At 41.0% G+C, this 17,574-nt stretch overlaps 1 protein-coding gene and 1 pseudogene across 31 annotated transcripts in view; both read right to left on the bottom strand.

Annotated features, from left to right (window-relative positions):
* The window catches only part of LOC146582295 (protocadherin alpha-C2-like), a 213,204-nt gene that overhangs the window by 77,989 nt on the left and 117,641 nt on the right, over positions 1 to 17,574 (bottom strand). Inside the window, exon 1 of one of the 31 annotated variants that reach the window (XM_085294188.1) lies at positions 14,294 to 16,800. The exons of 28 other annotated variants lie outside the window; for them this stretch is intronic. In XM_085294188.1, the coding sequence (XP_085150314.1) occupies positions 14,294 to 16,684 (2,391 nt within the window). In that variant the 5' untranslated portion in view covers positions 16,685 to 16,800. Of the gene's footprint in view, positions 1 to 470; positions 2,980 to 4,070; positions 6,503 to 14,293; positions 16,801 to 17,574 lie in introns of those variants that run through there. 2 more of the 31 variants (XM_085294249.1, XM_085294197.1) reach the window with 2 other exon arrangements.
* Positions 10,634 to 13,737, bottom strand: LOC146582299 (protocadherin alpha-3 pseudogene; annotated as a pseudogene).

Here is a 17,574-nt window from a genome sequence, read left to right as displayed (position 1 = left end):
GAAATGACAAAGCAAGAAATCCAGTTTTTCTTTACACTTAGTCGTTTACAATTAGACTTACAGACTTATAGTAAGTAAACTTAAAAACTGCCTTAATTAAAACAAAACGAAACAAAAATACCCCGCCCCCCCGCCACCAAAAAAACCCCAAACAAAACAAAACAAAACAAAACAAAAAAGACACTGTTACGTGGATTGGTTGTCAAGAAAAGACAATAACTCCCTACAGCTACGGATATTTCATGGGGCAAGTTTTGTAAACTTTCAATACCATAGACAGCGAAATATGCAGACAAAAGAAAGGACACCGCAAAAGTCTAAACTACAGCCACAGCGACTTTTTATTGTAACTTAAACCAGCCTACTCCAAAAAGAATATTTTGTAGTACAGTGTGTAAAGTTTTATTTCACTGTTAATTATCGTAATAATTGGAGGGGAATAATAAACGTAAATTAGTCATTGGCCTTACCTTCTCTTTGTTAGGCAAAGTCTGAGTCCTGGTAAAAGTATCTCCACCGTTAATACTGATCAGTTCTGCGTCTACGGGTGGAAACTGGGCCGGGAAAACCACTACGTCACTCTTGAGCGTGTCTGAGCTGAAACACACGTCATACTGCTGAGTAGCTTTAGAGTAAGACCAGCTCCCGTCAGGGTGGGTGGTGATCATGGGGGCGCTGTACCTGCTGAAGGTGCCGTCTGTCCTGTGGCATCTGACTGCTATTAAAGTGATGAGGCTGAGCAGAAAGATGACGGACACCGACACAATGGCGATCAGCAGATACAGGTTCAAATCCGAGAAGCTGTCCTCCTTTACAGGCACATGTCTGAACTGAGTCTGGATTTCAGCCGTGCTTTCAACCACCACCACATCAATAGACACAGTAGCTGACAGGGAGGGTTCTCCGTTATCAGAGACCAAGACCACCAAGGGGTGAGTTTTGAGGTCATTGTCACTCAATCTCCTCCTAGTCCTGATCTCCCCGGTGCTGGTTCCGATCCTGAACAAGTTGTTTCCTTTGGGCTCAGATAGGTGATAAGAGAGCAGCGCATTGTATCCAGAGTCTGCGTCTACAGCCCTGATCTTTGCCACAAAGTATCCCGCTTCAGCAGAATAGGGGATGCTCTCACTGTTAACGGAGCCGTGCTGAGAGTAAGGAGCGAGAATTGTTGGATTATTATCATTTGCATCCAGAATTAAGACCTTAACAGTCACGTTGCTGCTGAGCGGAGGAACACCAGAATCTGTGGCCTGGACTTTAAATTGAAACATTTTCAACTCCTCATAATTAAAAGGTTGTAGAGTGACTATGCCTCCAGTCTCTGAGTTAATGCTGATCATTGTAGAGAGCGGCCCTGCGTTATCACTGACTAATGAATATCTCACCTGCCCGTTTTCGCCAGCGTCAGCGTCAGTTGCACATACAGTTTTTAAAACAGTCCCGACAGGACTGTTTTCTGCCACATATATATTAATTACAGTATCTCCAAACAACGGTGCGTTATCATTTACATCAGAAACCTGAATAGTAACTACACTGGTGCTAGAGAGAGGGGGGCTGCCTTCATCAGTAGCTTTAATAGTGATATTGTAGTGCGACACAAGTTCCCTGTCTAGAACGCCACCAATGATCAAAGAATAATAATTTTTATAATTTGTCTCCAATTTAAAGGGGACCGAATTCAATATCTCGCATTTGACTTCACCGTTTTTGCCCCCGTCTTCGTCGAGAACCGAAACAAGTGCAATAGCAGTGCCACTTTCAGCGTCCTCCTTAACTGTATTGAGCAGTGACGTCACGGTGATGTCGGGGGCATTGTCATTTAGATCCACCACCTCTACGAGTACTTTACATTGTGCTGTTAGCGGAGGTTGGCCTTTGTCCGTAGCCTGCACACGGATTTCAAAAGCAGGGTTTGTTTCATAGTCAATAGTTCCTTTAACTGTTATTATTCCTGTTTGCAAATCAATTTCAAAGATTTCTAATACACGATCCTGATCTTTCGAATTAAGTAAATATACGATGTCTTTGTTTGCACCCTCGTCAGCATCAGTTGCAGTCACTGTTACTACTGTAGTGCCTGATGGTGCATTTTCTTTAATACTTGTTTTATACAATGATTTTTTAAAAGTTGGGATATTATCATTTATATCCAACACATTAATTATGATCTCTGACGTGCCTGATTTAATAGGTGTCCCTCCATCTATAGCCGTCAGTGTGAGTTTAATTACAGCCTGCTTTTCTCGGTCTAACGCTCTCTGAAGAACCATCTCTGCCGAAACACTGTCCCCTTTGTGCACCGCTAAAGAAAAATGTTCATTCTGGTTCAGCTTGTAAGTGTTAACACCATTTTTCCCCACATCGGCGTCGTAAGCCGACAGCACAGGGAACGTAGCTCCCGGCAACACGCTCTCTGCAATGTCTATAGTTTGAGATTTGGCACTGAAAGACGGGGGGTTATCGTTTACGTCAAGAATATTGACTTCAATACGGTAAAGTTTCAGCGGATTGTTTATCACAGCCTCCACGTTTATTGTGCATTTTGTAGCTTTAGCGCAGAGCTCTTCCCTGTCTATTCTCTCACTCACGTAGAGAAAACCTGTCTTCAAATTTACATCGAAATGCTTCCTTTTTGATCCAGTAACAATCTGAAACATACGTGACTCCAGATCCTGTACATTTAGGTTCAGATCCTTGGCGAGATTTCCAACGGAAGTCCCCAGGTTCACCTCCTCAGACACGGAATATGAGAGCTGAGTGGATACCGCTCCCCAGTTATACTCCAAGACAACAAGCATTAGATATATCCCGAAGGACGCCTTTCTTCTCGGCAGATACATAATTCCATACAACATAGATCCTTATGTCGGTCTGTTTTTCGCTTTTTGGCGGCGAAATGTATTTTGTGAGACTAAAGTAAATGCCAGTGCATTTTTCTCAAGCCTCCCCACTTCGTCCTGCCTCTCATTCTAACAAAGCACAGACAAAATGATCCTTCTATTGTGGGAGGGGCCTTCAACCATCAGCGATCAGCCGGCGGTATTACGGTCTAGACTGTCGCCCCATGGTCATTTTAAGTAACTACAGTTAAGGAATGAATGCAATCAAATCCTGCTGTTGTGTTTGAAATAATAAGACTTGTTCTTAATCGAGTCACTCACACCTTCTTTCTTTATATTGTGAGATCCTAATAGTACAGTATAATGTAATCGCCACATATTTCAGAACCATGGAGAGAGTATCATTATGTTGATGCAGGCACTCCTTATTTGTTTGACCTTATACCAAGGGACACGCCGTTAAAAGACTTTCAGAACCGAGCCTTGGTTATTTCTAAACAAATTACAAATGATAACATAAACAGGCTTCATAAGTCAACAAATAGACATAGTTGAAAATGTGATTTCTTTTGTTATGCTTTCAACCTTTTTAACTTCTAGCCACAGCTTTAATCCAGGAAAAAATATATTATTGTATATTAATTTAATTTAAAAGTGAATGGATAACATGTATATTTACAAACAAAAGTTTATATCAAGGCTGCTTGAAAAACAAAACAAAACGACACAAAACCTGACTCTAAGTTTTGTTAAATGGAAGTGCTTATTTTAAATCTTGATCATTTATATTCAGGTATACAGTGAGTTTAGTTACTGTTTGATACATTTCACTTTTCTGTGATTTGTTTCAAAATGACTGGTGATTGTTGGCAAAATTATCATGTCAAAGGCCAGATGTTCTAAAGACTGCAAAAAGAGCCCAGGGGAAATGTCAGCGAACAGTCCCTTACAGACCATTTGAATGACAACAAGCTAAAAGTTATTTGTTTTCTCCAGAAACCCTCAAAATATATTGTATAGCTCATATCTAAGCTTTTACCGTAAAGATTTCTACAGTAACACTTTTTTTACCCTTTGACATAAAACACAGATACAAAAACTATGAAATATGAATACATTATAAAATTAATAAATGGAAAATTAACTAAATTTTTGATCAAAACATGAAGTAGAAATTTTTTATTTTATGTTACAGCTCACCTTACATTATCTAAGGTTCAGCCTTACCTTTTCTTTGGTAGGTAAAGTCTGAGTTCTGGTAAAAGTGTCTCCTTCGTTAATACTGATCAGTTCTCCATCTACAGGTGGAAACGGGGCGGGGAAAACCACTACGTCACTCTTGAGTGTGTCTGAGCTGAAACACACGTCATACTGCTGAGTAGCTTTAGAGTAAGACCAGCTTCCATCAGGGTGGGTGGTGATCATGGGGGCGCTGTACCTGCTGAAAGTGCCGTCTGTCCTGTGGCATCTGACTGCTATTAAAGTGATGAGGCTGAGCAGAAAGATGACGGACACCGACACAATGGTGATCAGTAGATACAGGTTCAAATCCGAGAAGCTGTCCTCCTTTACAGGCACATGTCTGAACTGAGTCTGGATTTCAGCCGTGCTTTCAACCACCACCACATCAATAGACATTGTAGCTGACAGGGAGGGTTCTCCGTTATCAGAGACCAAGACCACCAAGGGGTGAGTTTTGAGGTCATTGTCACTCATTCTCCTCTTAGTCCTGATCTCCCCGGTGCTGGTTCCGATCCTGAACAAGTTGTTTCCTTTGGGCTCAGACAGGTGATAAGAAAGCAGCGCATTGTATCCAGAGTCTGCGTCTACAGCCCTGATCTTTGCCACAAAGTATCCCGCTTCAGCAGAATAGGGGATGCTCTCACTGTTTACAGAGCTGTCCTCAGAATATGGTGCGAGAATCGTGGGACTGTTGTCATTTTCATCCAGGATAAAAATGTTGACAGTCACGTTGCTGCTGAGCGGAGGAACACCAGAGTCTGTGGCCTGAACTTTAAATTGGAAAGTTTTTAACTCCTCATAGTTAAAAGACTGAAGGCTGATTATATCACCAGTCTCTGAGTTGATGTTTAATAATGTAGATAGTGGCACTGAGTCACTGTTGCTTTGTAAAAAAGAGTAACTCACCTGACTATTTCGATCAATATCTGCATCAACTGCTGTCACTGTTTTAATAACTGCTCCTACTGGACTGTTTTCTTTCACGTAGATGTTGATCACACTTTCTGAAAACTGAGGTTTGTTGTCATTTACATCTGACACATGAACAGTTATAACACTTGTGTTGGAGAGTGGTGGGCTGCCCTCATCAGTAGCAGTGATGCTGATGTTGTACTGAGGTGCAGTCTCTCGGTCAAGAGGACTGTCCACAACTAATGAATATGAATTCTTATAATTTGACTCCAATTTAAAAGGAACATTATTAGAAATTTTACATGTCACCATCCCATTTTTACCTCCATCTTTATCAAATACTGAAACAAGAGCAATGGCTGTGTCAACTGATGCGTCCTCTTTAACAGTGTTCAACAGTGATGTGACTGAAATTTCAGGTGCGTTGTCATTAACGTCTAATACTTCAACCAGTAATTTAGCATGTGAACTCATGGGAAAAACTGCGCTGTCAAAGGCTTGCACTCGAAGTTCAAAAGCATTATTTTCTTCAAAATCAATATTCCTTGTACTCGTTACAGTTCCTGTTTGTTTGTCTATAGAAAACAAATTAGTTTTTTTCCCCTGACTGACTTCACTGAATAAATAAATCACCTTTCCATTCTGTCCTTCATCTAAATCAGTGGCATTCAGTGTAATTATTGATGTGCCTATTTTAACATTTTCGTAGACTCTGGCTTTATACAACCTTTGGCTGAAAATCGGAGGATTGTCATTAATATCTAACACATTGATTATTATAGTCATGCTTCCGGATTTAGCAGGTGTTCCTCCATCGATGGCAGTCAGTGCGAGCTTAATCACAGACTGTTTTTCTCTGTCTAGAACTGTCTGAAGCACCAACTCAGGAGTTACACCTTCTTCTTTATGTGTAGTCAATGAAAAATATTCATTTTGACTCAGCTTGTAGGTATTTACGGAATTTTTCCCACTGTCCGCATCGTTAGCTTGATGCAGAGGAAATTTTGCCCCTACTGCCGTGTTCTCAGTTACGTTGATTACCTGCGACGTGCGTTCAAATGAAGGGGAATTATCGTTGACATCTAATATTAACAGTTCAATACGGTACAGTTTCAGAGGGTTATTAATAACAGCTTCTACACTGAGTGAGCATTTGGGCTCATCACCGCAAAGCTCCTCTCGATCTATTCTCTCGTTAACATAGAGGGCTCCAGTTTTTAGATTTACCTCGAAATATTTCTTCTTTGATCCAGCAACGATCTGACACATGCGGGGCTCCAAATCCTGGATACTAATGCTCAAATCTTTCGCGACATTTCCGACAACAGTCCCCAGATTCACCTCCTCTGAGACGGAGTAAGAGAGCTGCCCAGAAACCGTTTCAGAGTAACAATCCAGCAGCACGAAGACGAGATATATCCACACACAGCTCGATCTGCTCGGTCCAGTCATAATTATGTTCAACAAGAAAAAGCATAAAAATTGACACAGTGTGTAACGGCATAAACAGAAAAAAATCAATAGGTCTATGGCAGAATATCAGCGTTTCTCGTACCGTTCTCTTTCGCCCTCTGATTCTCTTTGTCTGAATTGCCTGATAAACATAATCGTCATTTGAATCTGGGAGGAGCCCCGAGGCATTCAAAGAGGAAGCTTAAATGGAAAAGTCTGCAATGTCCCCGTGTGGACATTTGCGAGAACTACCCACATTATCAAACGTCTTAATACACTTGACCCTCATAAACGAACAGTCAAATATTAACCCCAGTGTAAGACGTTGCCATCATGATTATATATGCCATTCTGGTATTCTGTGTTTTTATGAATACTATTTCTATTGGAAGCTAACTTAGAAGTAAAGGTAAAAAATGAACCGTCTTATTGCGATTAAGGAGATTTAAAAAAACAAACAAACAAACAAACAACAAAAAAAATTAAAGAGGGATATTAATTAATCATCCGAACACTTTTTTTCTATATTCTTTTCCTAATTTGAATGTTTCTGTGTTTATTAGAGCATCATCACAGCTACATTGTGAGTGATTTTCACGTTACAAAACCAGTTTAATTTAGACATAAAAATGGAGAAAGCCCACATTAGCATATTCTCCCTTTTAAAAATGACACAAACAAAAACGTTGCATTTTTATACACATTCAGTATTCGTTAATATTTTCTCTATATTTTCTTTAATTAAATCAAATAACTGAATTTTTTTATTCAAAATGCTCAATTGAATATGTAAATCACAACTCAACCTTGAAGAGCAATGATAACCTTTAGTACACTGCACAAGATATGTGTCAATTTATCAGTCAAAGTACACACATATCCTAAGATCTTCAAGAAAAAAAGAAAAAGGAAAAAACACAGGACCACAAATGGTGAACTACACGTTGAAATATCTAACAGATAGACAGCTGTGATTTAGATGAGAACTCATCATCAAATACACAGCATCTGACATTTCTTGTTTAAATCACTAGATACACCACGGCTAAGATAAGAAAAAAAAAGGACCATTGAAACTGTAATGACGAGCAATGACAATGTCCAAGTATTTAAAAATTTCATGGACTCACCTTTTCTTTGTTAGGTAAAGTCTGAGTCATGGTAAAAGTGTCTCCTCCGTTAATACTGATCAGTTCTGCATCTACAGGTGGAAACGGGGCGGGGAAGACCACCACGTCACTCTTGAGTGTGTCTGAGCTGAAACACACATCATACTGCTGAGTAGCTTTAGAGTAAGACCAGCTCCCGTCAGGGTGGGTGGTGATCATGGGGGCGCTGTACCTGCTGAAAGCGCCGTCTGTCCTGTGGCATCTGACTGCTATTAAAGTGATGAGGCTGAGCAGAAAGATGACGGACACCGACACAATGGCGATCAGCAGGTACAGGTTCAAATCCGAGAAGCTGTCCTCCTTTACAGGCACATGTCTGAACTGAGTCTGGATTTCAGCCGTGCTTTCAACCACCACCACATCAACAGACACAGTAGCTGACAGGGAGGGTTCTCCGTTATCAGAGACCAAGACCACCAAGGGGTGAGTTTTGAGGTCATTGTCACTCATTCTCCTCTTAGTCCTGATCTCCCCGCTGCTGGTTCCGATCCTGAACAAGTTGTTTCCTTTGGGCTCAGACAGGTGATAAGAAAGCAGTGCATTGTATCCAGAGTCTGCATCTACAGCCCTGATCTTTGCCACAAAGTATCCCGCTTCGGCAGAATAGGGGATGTTCTCACTGTTAACGGAGCCGTCCTCAGAATATGGCGTGAGAATCGTGGGACTGTTGTCATTTTCATCCAGGATTAAAACGTTGACAGTGACGTTACTGCTGAGCGGAGGAACACCAGAGTCTGTGGCCTGAACTTTAAAGTTGAAACTTTTTAACTCCTCATAGTTAAAAGACTGCAGGCTGATTATATCACCAGTCTCTGAGTTAATGTTTAATAATGTAGATAGTGGCACTGAGTCACTGCTGCTTTGTAAAAAGGAATAGCTCACCTGACTATTTCGATCAATATCTGCATCAACTGCTGTCACTGTTTTAATAACTGCTCCTACTGGACTGTTTTCTTTCACGTAGATGTTGATCACACTTTCTGAAAACTGAGGTTTGTTGTCATTTACATCTGACACATGAACAGTTATAACACTCGTGTTGGAGAGAGGTGGGCTGCCCTCATCAATAGCAGTGATGCTGATGTTGTACTGAGGTGCAGTCTCTCGGTCAAGAGGACCGTCCACAACTAATGAATATGAATTCTTATAATTTGACTCCAATTTAAAAGGAACATTATTAGAAATTTTACATGTCACCATCCCATTTTTACCTCCATCTTTATCAAATACTGAAACAAGAGCAATGGCTGTGTCAACTGATGCGTCCTCTTTAACAGTGTTCAACAGTGATGTGACTGAAATTTCAGGTGCATTGTCATTAACGTCTAATACTTCAACCAGTAATTTAGCATGCGAACTCATAGGCGAGGAAGCTCCATCACTGGCTTGTACTTGAAGTTCAAAAGCATTATTTTCTTCAAAATCAATATTCCTTTTGCTCGTTACAGTCCCTGTTTGTTCATTTATAGAAAACACATCTATTGGTTTCCCACGACCAACTTTGCTGAATAAATAAATCACCTTTCCATTCTGTCCTTCATCTAAATCAGTCGCATTCAGTGTTATTATTGATGTGCCTATTTTAACATTTTCGTAGACTCTGGCTTTATACAACCTTTGGCTGAAAATCGGAGGATTGTCATTAATATCTAACACATTGATTATTATCGTCATACTTCCGGATTTAGCAGGTGTTCCTCCATCGATGGCAGCCAGTGTGAGCTTAATCATAGACTGTTTTTCTCTGTCCAAAACTCTCTGTAGCACCAACTCAGGAGTTACACCCTCTTCTTTATGTGTAGTCAATGAAAAATGTTCATTTTGACTCAGCTTGTAGGTATTTACAGAATTTTTTCCCACATCTGCATCGTGTGCTTGATGCAGAGGAAATTTCATTCCTTCCGCTGTGCTCTCAGAAATGTCGATTTCTTGTGACGTGCTTTCAAATGAAGGGGAATTATCATTCACATCTAAAATAATAATTTCAATACGATACAGTTTCAGAGGGTTATTAATAACAGCTTCTACACTGAGTGAGCATTTGGGCTCATCACCGCAAAGCTCCTCTCGATCTATTCTCTCGTTAACATAGAGAGCTCCAGATTTTAGATTTACCTCGAAATATTTCCTCTTTGATCCAGCAACGATCTGAAACATGCGGGGCTCCAAATCCTGGACATTGATGCTCAGATCTTTTGCGACATTTCCGACAACAGTCCCCAGATTCACCTCCTCTGAGACGGAGTAAGAGAGCTGCCCAGAAACCGTTTCAGAGTAACAACCCAGCAGCACGAAGACGAGATATATCCACACACAGCTCGATCTGCCGGATCCAGTCATAATTACATTCAACAAGAAAAGGTGTAAAATAGTCACGGCGTTTATCATGAAACAATCAAACCTCAGAAAAAACCAAAGGCGCCCACGTTTATTCTGGCATATTTCCTATAAACATAATCAGTGTTCATTCCCGTTCTCGTTCGCCCTCTAAATCTCTTTGTCTGAATCGCCTGAGAGACATCATCATCCTCTGAATCTGGGAGGAGCACCGAGACCCTACAGAGAGAATTTAAATGTGATGGTCTACAATGTCCCCGTGTGGACAATCGGAAGGACTGCACTCAACTTCCAGCATGTCATTACACTTCAGTTCTACAGCAGTTTAGATGCCAGTCCTACTGCTTTTACGCTGAAACATTCACCACATTCACCAACATTGTGACCGCATGTCATTCCACTCATTTTTCAGGAAGGTGTTTTCACACTAAAGCTAACTAAAGAAAACTGCTGAGCGATTTTCCTGCACTAAAGAGCTTTGAAATTCGAAGACAATTTCCGACACAAAAAAAATCGATAAACGTTTTTTTTTTTTTTCGTTTTTCGGGGTTCATCAGATCAGTCTTTTTTCACGTCTATGGAGTCCTATCACACACAAAGTCCAGGGATACTGAATATAAAAATTGCGATTTAATCTGAAAATACGCTACATGAATGCAAAAAAGCACATCTGCCTCATTATTTGCTGATTGAAAAATTCATTAATTAACATGTATTCCACACGTTTCTGGGAGTAACATGTATGATTTCTCGATGCTCCTTACCGTTCTCAGTTAGAACGTCACTCTGGCTACACAAAAAAATTTTAAATTTAAATTTAAATTGGATTTAAAAATCCAATGTAAGACATTAAAAGTCGAGTTTTATTCTACTGTGCTACGTTGAAGACTACCGTGTTCCAAACCCCACAAGACAGTTGGATGCACCAAATCCCCAAGTGTTCTGAAATTTGCAAGGAAAAAAATATGATCCAGCATGCACCACTTATTTAGATGGGAAAAGCATCACAAGAAACCAGAGCTAGTTACAGTTTATTCCAAGGTACTACACTCGTAGTATTTCTGTATTTAAGTCAAATTGCAGTTTTTTTTCCCTACTTGGGCAGGATAGACCAAAAATTAGATAGCTTAAGAAAACTTTATCCATTGACCGTTAATTTACACCCATCACACAAGATGCGCAATTAGAAATACTTAATTCATCCATATGCTTACCTTTTCTTTGTTAGGTAAAGTCTGAGTCCTGGTAAAAGTGTCTCCTTCGTTAATACTGATCAGTTCTGCATCTACAGGTGGAAACGGGGCGGGGAAGACCACTACGTCACTCTTGAGTGTGTCTGAACTGAAACACACGTCATACTGCTGAGTAGCTTTAGAGTAAGACCAGCTCCCGTCAGGGTGGGTGGTGATCATGGGGGCGCTGTACCTGCTGAAAGTGCCGTCTGTCCTGTGGCATCTGACTGCTATTAAAGTGATGAGGCTGAGCAGAAAGATGACGGACACCGACACAATGGCAATCAGCAGATACAGGTTCAAATCCGAGAAGCTGTCCTCCTTTACAGGCACATGTCTGAACTGAGTCTGGATTTCAGCCGTGCTTTCAACCACCACCACATCAACAGACACAGTAGCTGACAGGGAGGGTTCTCCGTTATCAGAGACCAAGACCACCAAGGGGTGAGTTTTGAGGTCATTGTCACTCATTCTCCTCTTAGTCCTGATCTCCCCGGTGCTGGTTCCGATCCTGAACAGGTTGTTTCCTTTGGGCTCAGACAGGTGATAAGAGAGCAGCGCATTGTATCCAGAGTCTGCGTCTACAGCCCTGATCTTTGCCACAAAGTATCCCGCTTCAGCAGAATAGGGGATGCTCTCACTGTTAACGGAGCCATGCTCAGAATATGGCGCGAGAATCGTTGGACTGTTGTCATTTTCATCCAGGATTAAAACGTTGACAGTGACGTTACTGCTGAGCGGAGGAACACCAGAGTCTGTGGCCTGAACTTTAAACTGGAACGTCTTTAACTCCTCATAGTTAAAAGACTGCAGGCTGATTATATCCCCAGTCTCTGAGTTGATGTTTAATAATGTAGACAGTGCGACTGAGTTAATTTTGCTTTCCATAAAACTGTAAGTCACTTCACCATTTTTGTTCATATCTGCATCAAAGGCGGTTACCGTTTTAAGAATTGTCCCCACGTGGCAGTTTTCTTTAACATAAATGTTAAGTATCGATGACGAGAACTGAGGCGCGTTATCATTAACATCAGAAACTTGAATAGGGACAATAATGGTGTTTGAGAGCGGGGGACTACCGCCATCGCTTGCTATTATGGTGACGTCGTAGCTAGAGACCGTCTCTCGGTCTAAGGGGGCAACCACTATCAATGAGTAATAATTTTTATAGTTTGCTTCCAATTTAAAGGGAGCATCTTCATCTACAGTACAATGCACTTCACCGTTCTTACCGCCATCTTTGTCTACCACTGAAACAAGTGCAACAGCGGTGCCTGCTTTTGCATCTTCCTTCACAGTATTCAGTAGTGACGTCACAAAAATCTCAGGCGCATTGTCGTTTAGGTCCAACACGTCAACCAGCACCTTACAATGAGCGGACATCGGAGGTTGGCCTTTATCACTGGCCTGTGCACGAATCTCAAAGACTGGGTGTTCCTCAAAATCCACATTTCCTTCCACCGTCAGTGTGCCCGTGTTCGGATCGATTTTAAAAATCTGCAGCACGTGGTCCTGCTCCTTTGTGCTAAGTGTATATATGATTTCTTTGTTTGTTCCTTCATCTGCATCTGTAGCATTTAAAGTCAGGACTGTAGTGCCTATCGGTACGTTTTCAAACACACGCACTTTATACAGCGACTTTGCAAACACTGGTGTGTTATCATTATTGTCTAAAACATTAATCATAATATCTGATGTTCCAGACTTCGGTGGACTTCCATCATCTAAGGCTGTTAACGTGAGCTTAATCAGAGGTTCCTTTTCTCTGTCTAAGACTTTCTGTAACATTAGCTCAGTCGAAATACTCTCACCTGATTTGCTTATTGCTAATGAAAAATGTTCATTCGAGCTCAGCCTGTATGTGTTGATGCCGTTCTTTCCAACATCTGCATCGTAGGCCTGCAGTAGGGGGAATTTTATCCCGGGTAATGTGCTTTCGGGAATGTCTATATTCTGTGATTTTGCAATGAAATGCGGAAAATTGTCATTGACATCAAGAATATTAATCTCTATACGGTACAGCATTAAAGGTTCATTTATCACAGCCTCGACAGTTACGGCACATCTCACAGCTTTCCCGCAGAGCTTCTCTCTGTCTATTCTCTCATTCACGTAGAGGACTCCAGTCTTCGTATTTACCTCGAAATATTTTCTTTTAGATCCTCCAACAATCCTGAACATACGGGTCTCCAAATCCGGTATGTTTAAATGTAAATCCTTGGCAATATTTCCAACAACTGTTCCCGAGTTTACCTCCTCTGAGACGGAGTAAGAGAGCTGCCCAGACGCTTCATTACAACAATAATCCAGTATCAGAAGTATTAAGTATATCAACGAAAAGCAGTTGCGACACGATAAAGGCATAATTCCGTTCAGCACAACACGGCATACATTCGAATTTGAAATTCCAATAAAAAATTCGAACAAATGTAGTACATATACCACCAATTTTCAGACCAGACGGGTGGCTGTCGCAATGTACCCACACCTACTACTCTCTTTGTTACAACACCGTGTGGACTGTCTCTGGGAGGAGCGTTAAACACAAAACGGAAGCTGTCGAGTTACGGTCTATACCGTCTCCTTGTGGTGACTGTGATTATCCACACCTACTGGCTCATGAAAAAGAACAAAATTGATATAATTTTTCTTTCTGTGATACAAAGATAGTTAAGAGTGCATTACAGCTTACAAAGAGACAACCCAGAGAAAGCCCAGATGCTCAATCAATGAGATGATCGCGAAACTAAACTAGTTGTCGTTTCAGGACCACGGAGAGCACCGTTTGACTTTTCATCTGGATGGAAGAGACTATAGGCTGTGTAGTTAAAGGAAAGTAGCTAAAGTATGATGAATAGTAAAATATAAAATCAGACAAAAATAATGGAGCAAAGGTATAATATTTCGCACATTTCTGTTGCACAAATGAATTTAAAGGTACAGAATTTCTAACAACAGTGATTAAAAAAATAATGAAACAGTCAAGACCACTCCTAAGTCAGTTGTTAAATATTTTCTGTTAAAAACAGTAACTGAAAAGCATCACGCTATGGAAACTGATGCAATCAGGACCAAGAAAAGGGATCTGTAGATTTTATGGACTCACCTTATCTTTGTTAGGTAAAGTCTGAGTCCTGGTAAAAGTGTCTCCTCCGTTAATACTGATCAGTTCTCCATCTACAGGTGGAAACGAGGCGGGGAAAACTACTACGTCACTCTTGAGCGTGTCTGAGCTGAAACACACGTCATACTGCTGAGTAGCTTTAGAGTAAGACCAGCTCCCGTCAGGGTGGGTGGTGATCATGGGGGCGCTGTACCTGCTGAAAGTGCCGTCTGTCCTGTGGCATCTGACTGCTATTAAAGTGATGAGGCTGAGCAGAAAGATGACGGACACCGACACAATGGCGATCAGCAGATACAGGTTCAAATCCGAGAAGCTGTCCTCCTTTACAGGCACATGTCTGAACGGAGTCTGGATTTCAGCCGTGCTTTCAACCACCACCACATCAACAGACACAGTAGCTGACAGGGAGGGTTCTCCGTTATCAGAGACCAAGACCACCAAGGGGTGAGTTTTGAGGTCATTGTCACTCATTCTCCTCCTAGTCCTGATCTCCCCGGTGCTGGTTCCGATCCTGAACAGGTTGTTTCCTTTGGGCTCAGACAGGTGATAAGAAAGCAGCGCATTGTATCCAGAGTCTGCGTCTACAGCCCTGATCTTTGCTACAAAGTATCCCGCTTCAGCAGAATAGGGGATGTTCTCACTGTTAACGGAGCCGTGCTCAGAATATGGCGTGAGAATCGTGGGACTGTTGTCATTTTCATCCAGGATTAAAACGTTAACAGTCACGTTGCTGCTGAGTGGAGGAACACCAGAGTCTGTGGCCTGAACTTCAAACTGGAACGTTTTTAACTCCTCATAGTTAAAAGACTGCAGACTGATTATATCTCCAGTCTTAGAGTTTACATTTACCATTGTCGAGATTGGCAAGGAGTTACTTTTACTCTCAACAATGGAATAGGTTACCTGTCCATTTTGATCAATATCTACATCCAGTGCAGATACTCGTTGCAGAGTAGCTCCCAGTGGACTGTTTTCTTTTAAATATACATTGAACACAGTGTCTGAAAACTTAGGGGGGTTGTCATTGACATCTGAAACATAAACATTAAAATCCTTCGTACTTGTGAGAGCTGGGATTCCATCGTCTTTAGCTGTGATAGTGATATTATATTGAGAATGACTCTCTCTGTCTAGCTGACCATCTACTACCAAGGAGTAGTAATTTTTATAATTCGTTTGTAACTTAAAGGGGCTTTCACTTTTAATATCACAGTGGACTATTCCGTTTTTACCCCCATCTCTGTCCACAACTGACACAAGTGCAATAGCAGTACCTATTTTTGCATCCTCTTTTACAGTGTTACTGAGGGTGGTTACAGAAATTTCAGGGCTATTGTCATTTAAATCCACTACTTCTATTAATACTTTGCACTGTGCTGTCATTTGAGGAGAGCCTTTATCAGAAGCTTGCACGCGGATTTCAAAAGCCGGGTGCTCTTCAAAGTCAATCTTCCCCTTGACTGTCAATAATCCCGTGTGCTCATCAATTTGAAATATATTGAGAACATGGTCTTGGTCCTTGCTGCTTAGTGAATATGAAATTTCCCCGTTTGGCCCTTCATCACTGTCCGTCGCCGTCACAGTTATCACTGATGTGCCTGGCGGCGTGTTTTCAGTGACACTTGTTTTATACAGTGGTTTGGTAAATATTGGGACGTTATCATTATTGTCTAAGATATTGATTATTAACTGTGAGGTTCCGGATTTCGGTGGTGTTCCGCCGTCTACAGCAGTCAGCGTGAGTCTTATTACTGGTTGTTTTTCTCGGTCTAAAGGTTTCTGGAGGACTAGTTCAGCAGATACGCTCTCTCCTTTATTCACTGCCAATGAAAAGTGTTCATTTGCACTTAATTTGTACATACTGATGCCATTTTTCCCCACATCGGCATCAAAGGCTGACAATACAAAAAATTTAGTCCCGGGTAATGTGCTTTCTGCTATTTCAATACTTTGCGAGTCAGTACTGAAAGCTGGATAATTATCATTAACATCTAGAATATTTATTTCTAAGCGATATAGCTTGAGTGGGGCATTTATCACAGCCTCCACGCTCTGTGTGCATTTCATGGCCTTTCCACAGAGCTCCTCTCTGTCTATCCTATCACTGACAAAGAGAACGCCCGTCTTTAGATTTACCTCGAAATATTTTCTCTTTGATCCGCTAACGATCTGAAACATGCGAGGCTCCAGCTCATGGACATCTAGGTTTAGATCCTTGGCTATGTTTCCTACAGAAGTCCCTCGATTCACCTCTTCTGATATCGAGTACGAGAGCTGCCCGGACGCCGTTTCCGAATAAAAATCCAGCAGGACAAAAAACAAGTATATCACCGCAGGACTTGTGTTAATTGAAGCCATAATCCAAAATGACATCAAACCAACTTTAAACGGGTCCCGTTTATGCCAAATATTGACAGGAAATGTTATCAATTTTCTTCTGCTTCATCCTCAGCGCAGATCATGCTCGAGCCTTTCTCCGTGCTTCTGTTTCTTTGTGTCACAGCCCAACAAGACATCATTACGTTATCAATCTGGGAGGGGCCTCGGGATTTATGTCTCTGATTTATGGTCTACACCGCCCTCTTATGGCTCTATACACCAATTACAACAGAAACCAAGGGAAAATAAAATAAATATCATCAGTCCAGTTTTACAGAACCAGAAAACATCTGGTTGATTTGTTAGGAAAATAAAACACTGTTTATATTGTTAGTGTGTAACACTGTCTTATTTATTTGTTTTAATTTTAGAATATATTTGTTTGTTTTTCGCTTGTTTCAGCCTTTAACTGAAATATACCACCTAAGGCGTGAAACCCATTGCGGTGTGTCAAAAACGGCGTATTCACAAAATGTCGCTGTGTTTTAGGTATATGCAAAGGGTATATTGAAAGAAATTGTAAGGACACAAGCAAAATCTGAGTTATTACAACATCGAGTGAAATGACTGTCAAAGAGCAACAAGGCAACGATGAACGAAAAAATAAACGCAAACAAGAAGGAAACGAACCCTAAAACAATAATGAACTACGCAAATATATATGAAACAATCTGAAAGGAAAATCAAATAAATATTCTCACTTGCAGTGATTATATTAATTTTAAACAAAACCACCAAAAGCTCCTTATCCGCATACTGGCTTCTCTTCTGCGGCATTTAAACAGCGAGTATTTAAATGGAAAAGACTGGCTTAAAGCTGCGGACAGTTGCAAAGGGTAAACTTTGAAAGCAGGAGAAATTAACCACATGTAGACGAGTTCAGT

The sequence above is a fragment of the Mchenga conophoros genome, linkage group LG2 (genome assembly GCF_057382185.1).
Source record: "Mchenga conophoros isolate Kocher_MC1m ecotype Shallow Benthic linkage group LG2, M_conophoros_male_GT1.1, whole genome shotgun sequence".
NCBI classification, from domain to species: domain Eukaryota; kingdom Metazoa; phylum Chordata; class Actinopteri; order Cichliformes; family Cichlidae; genus Mchenga; species Mchenga conophoros.
This window is presented reverse-complemented; position numbering and strand designations above follow the sequence as displayed.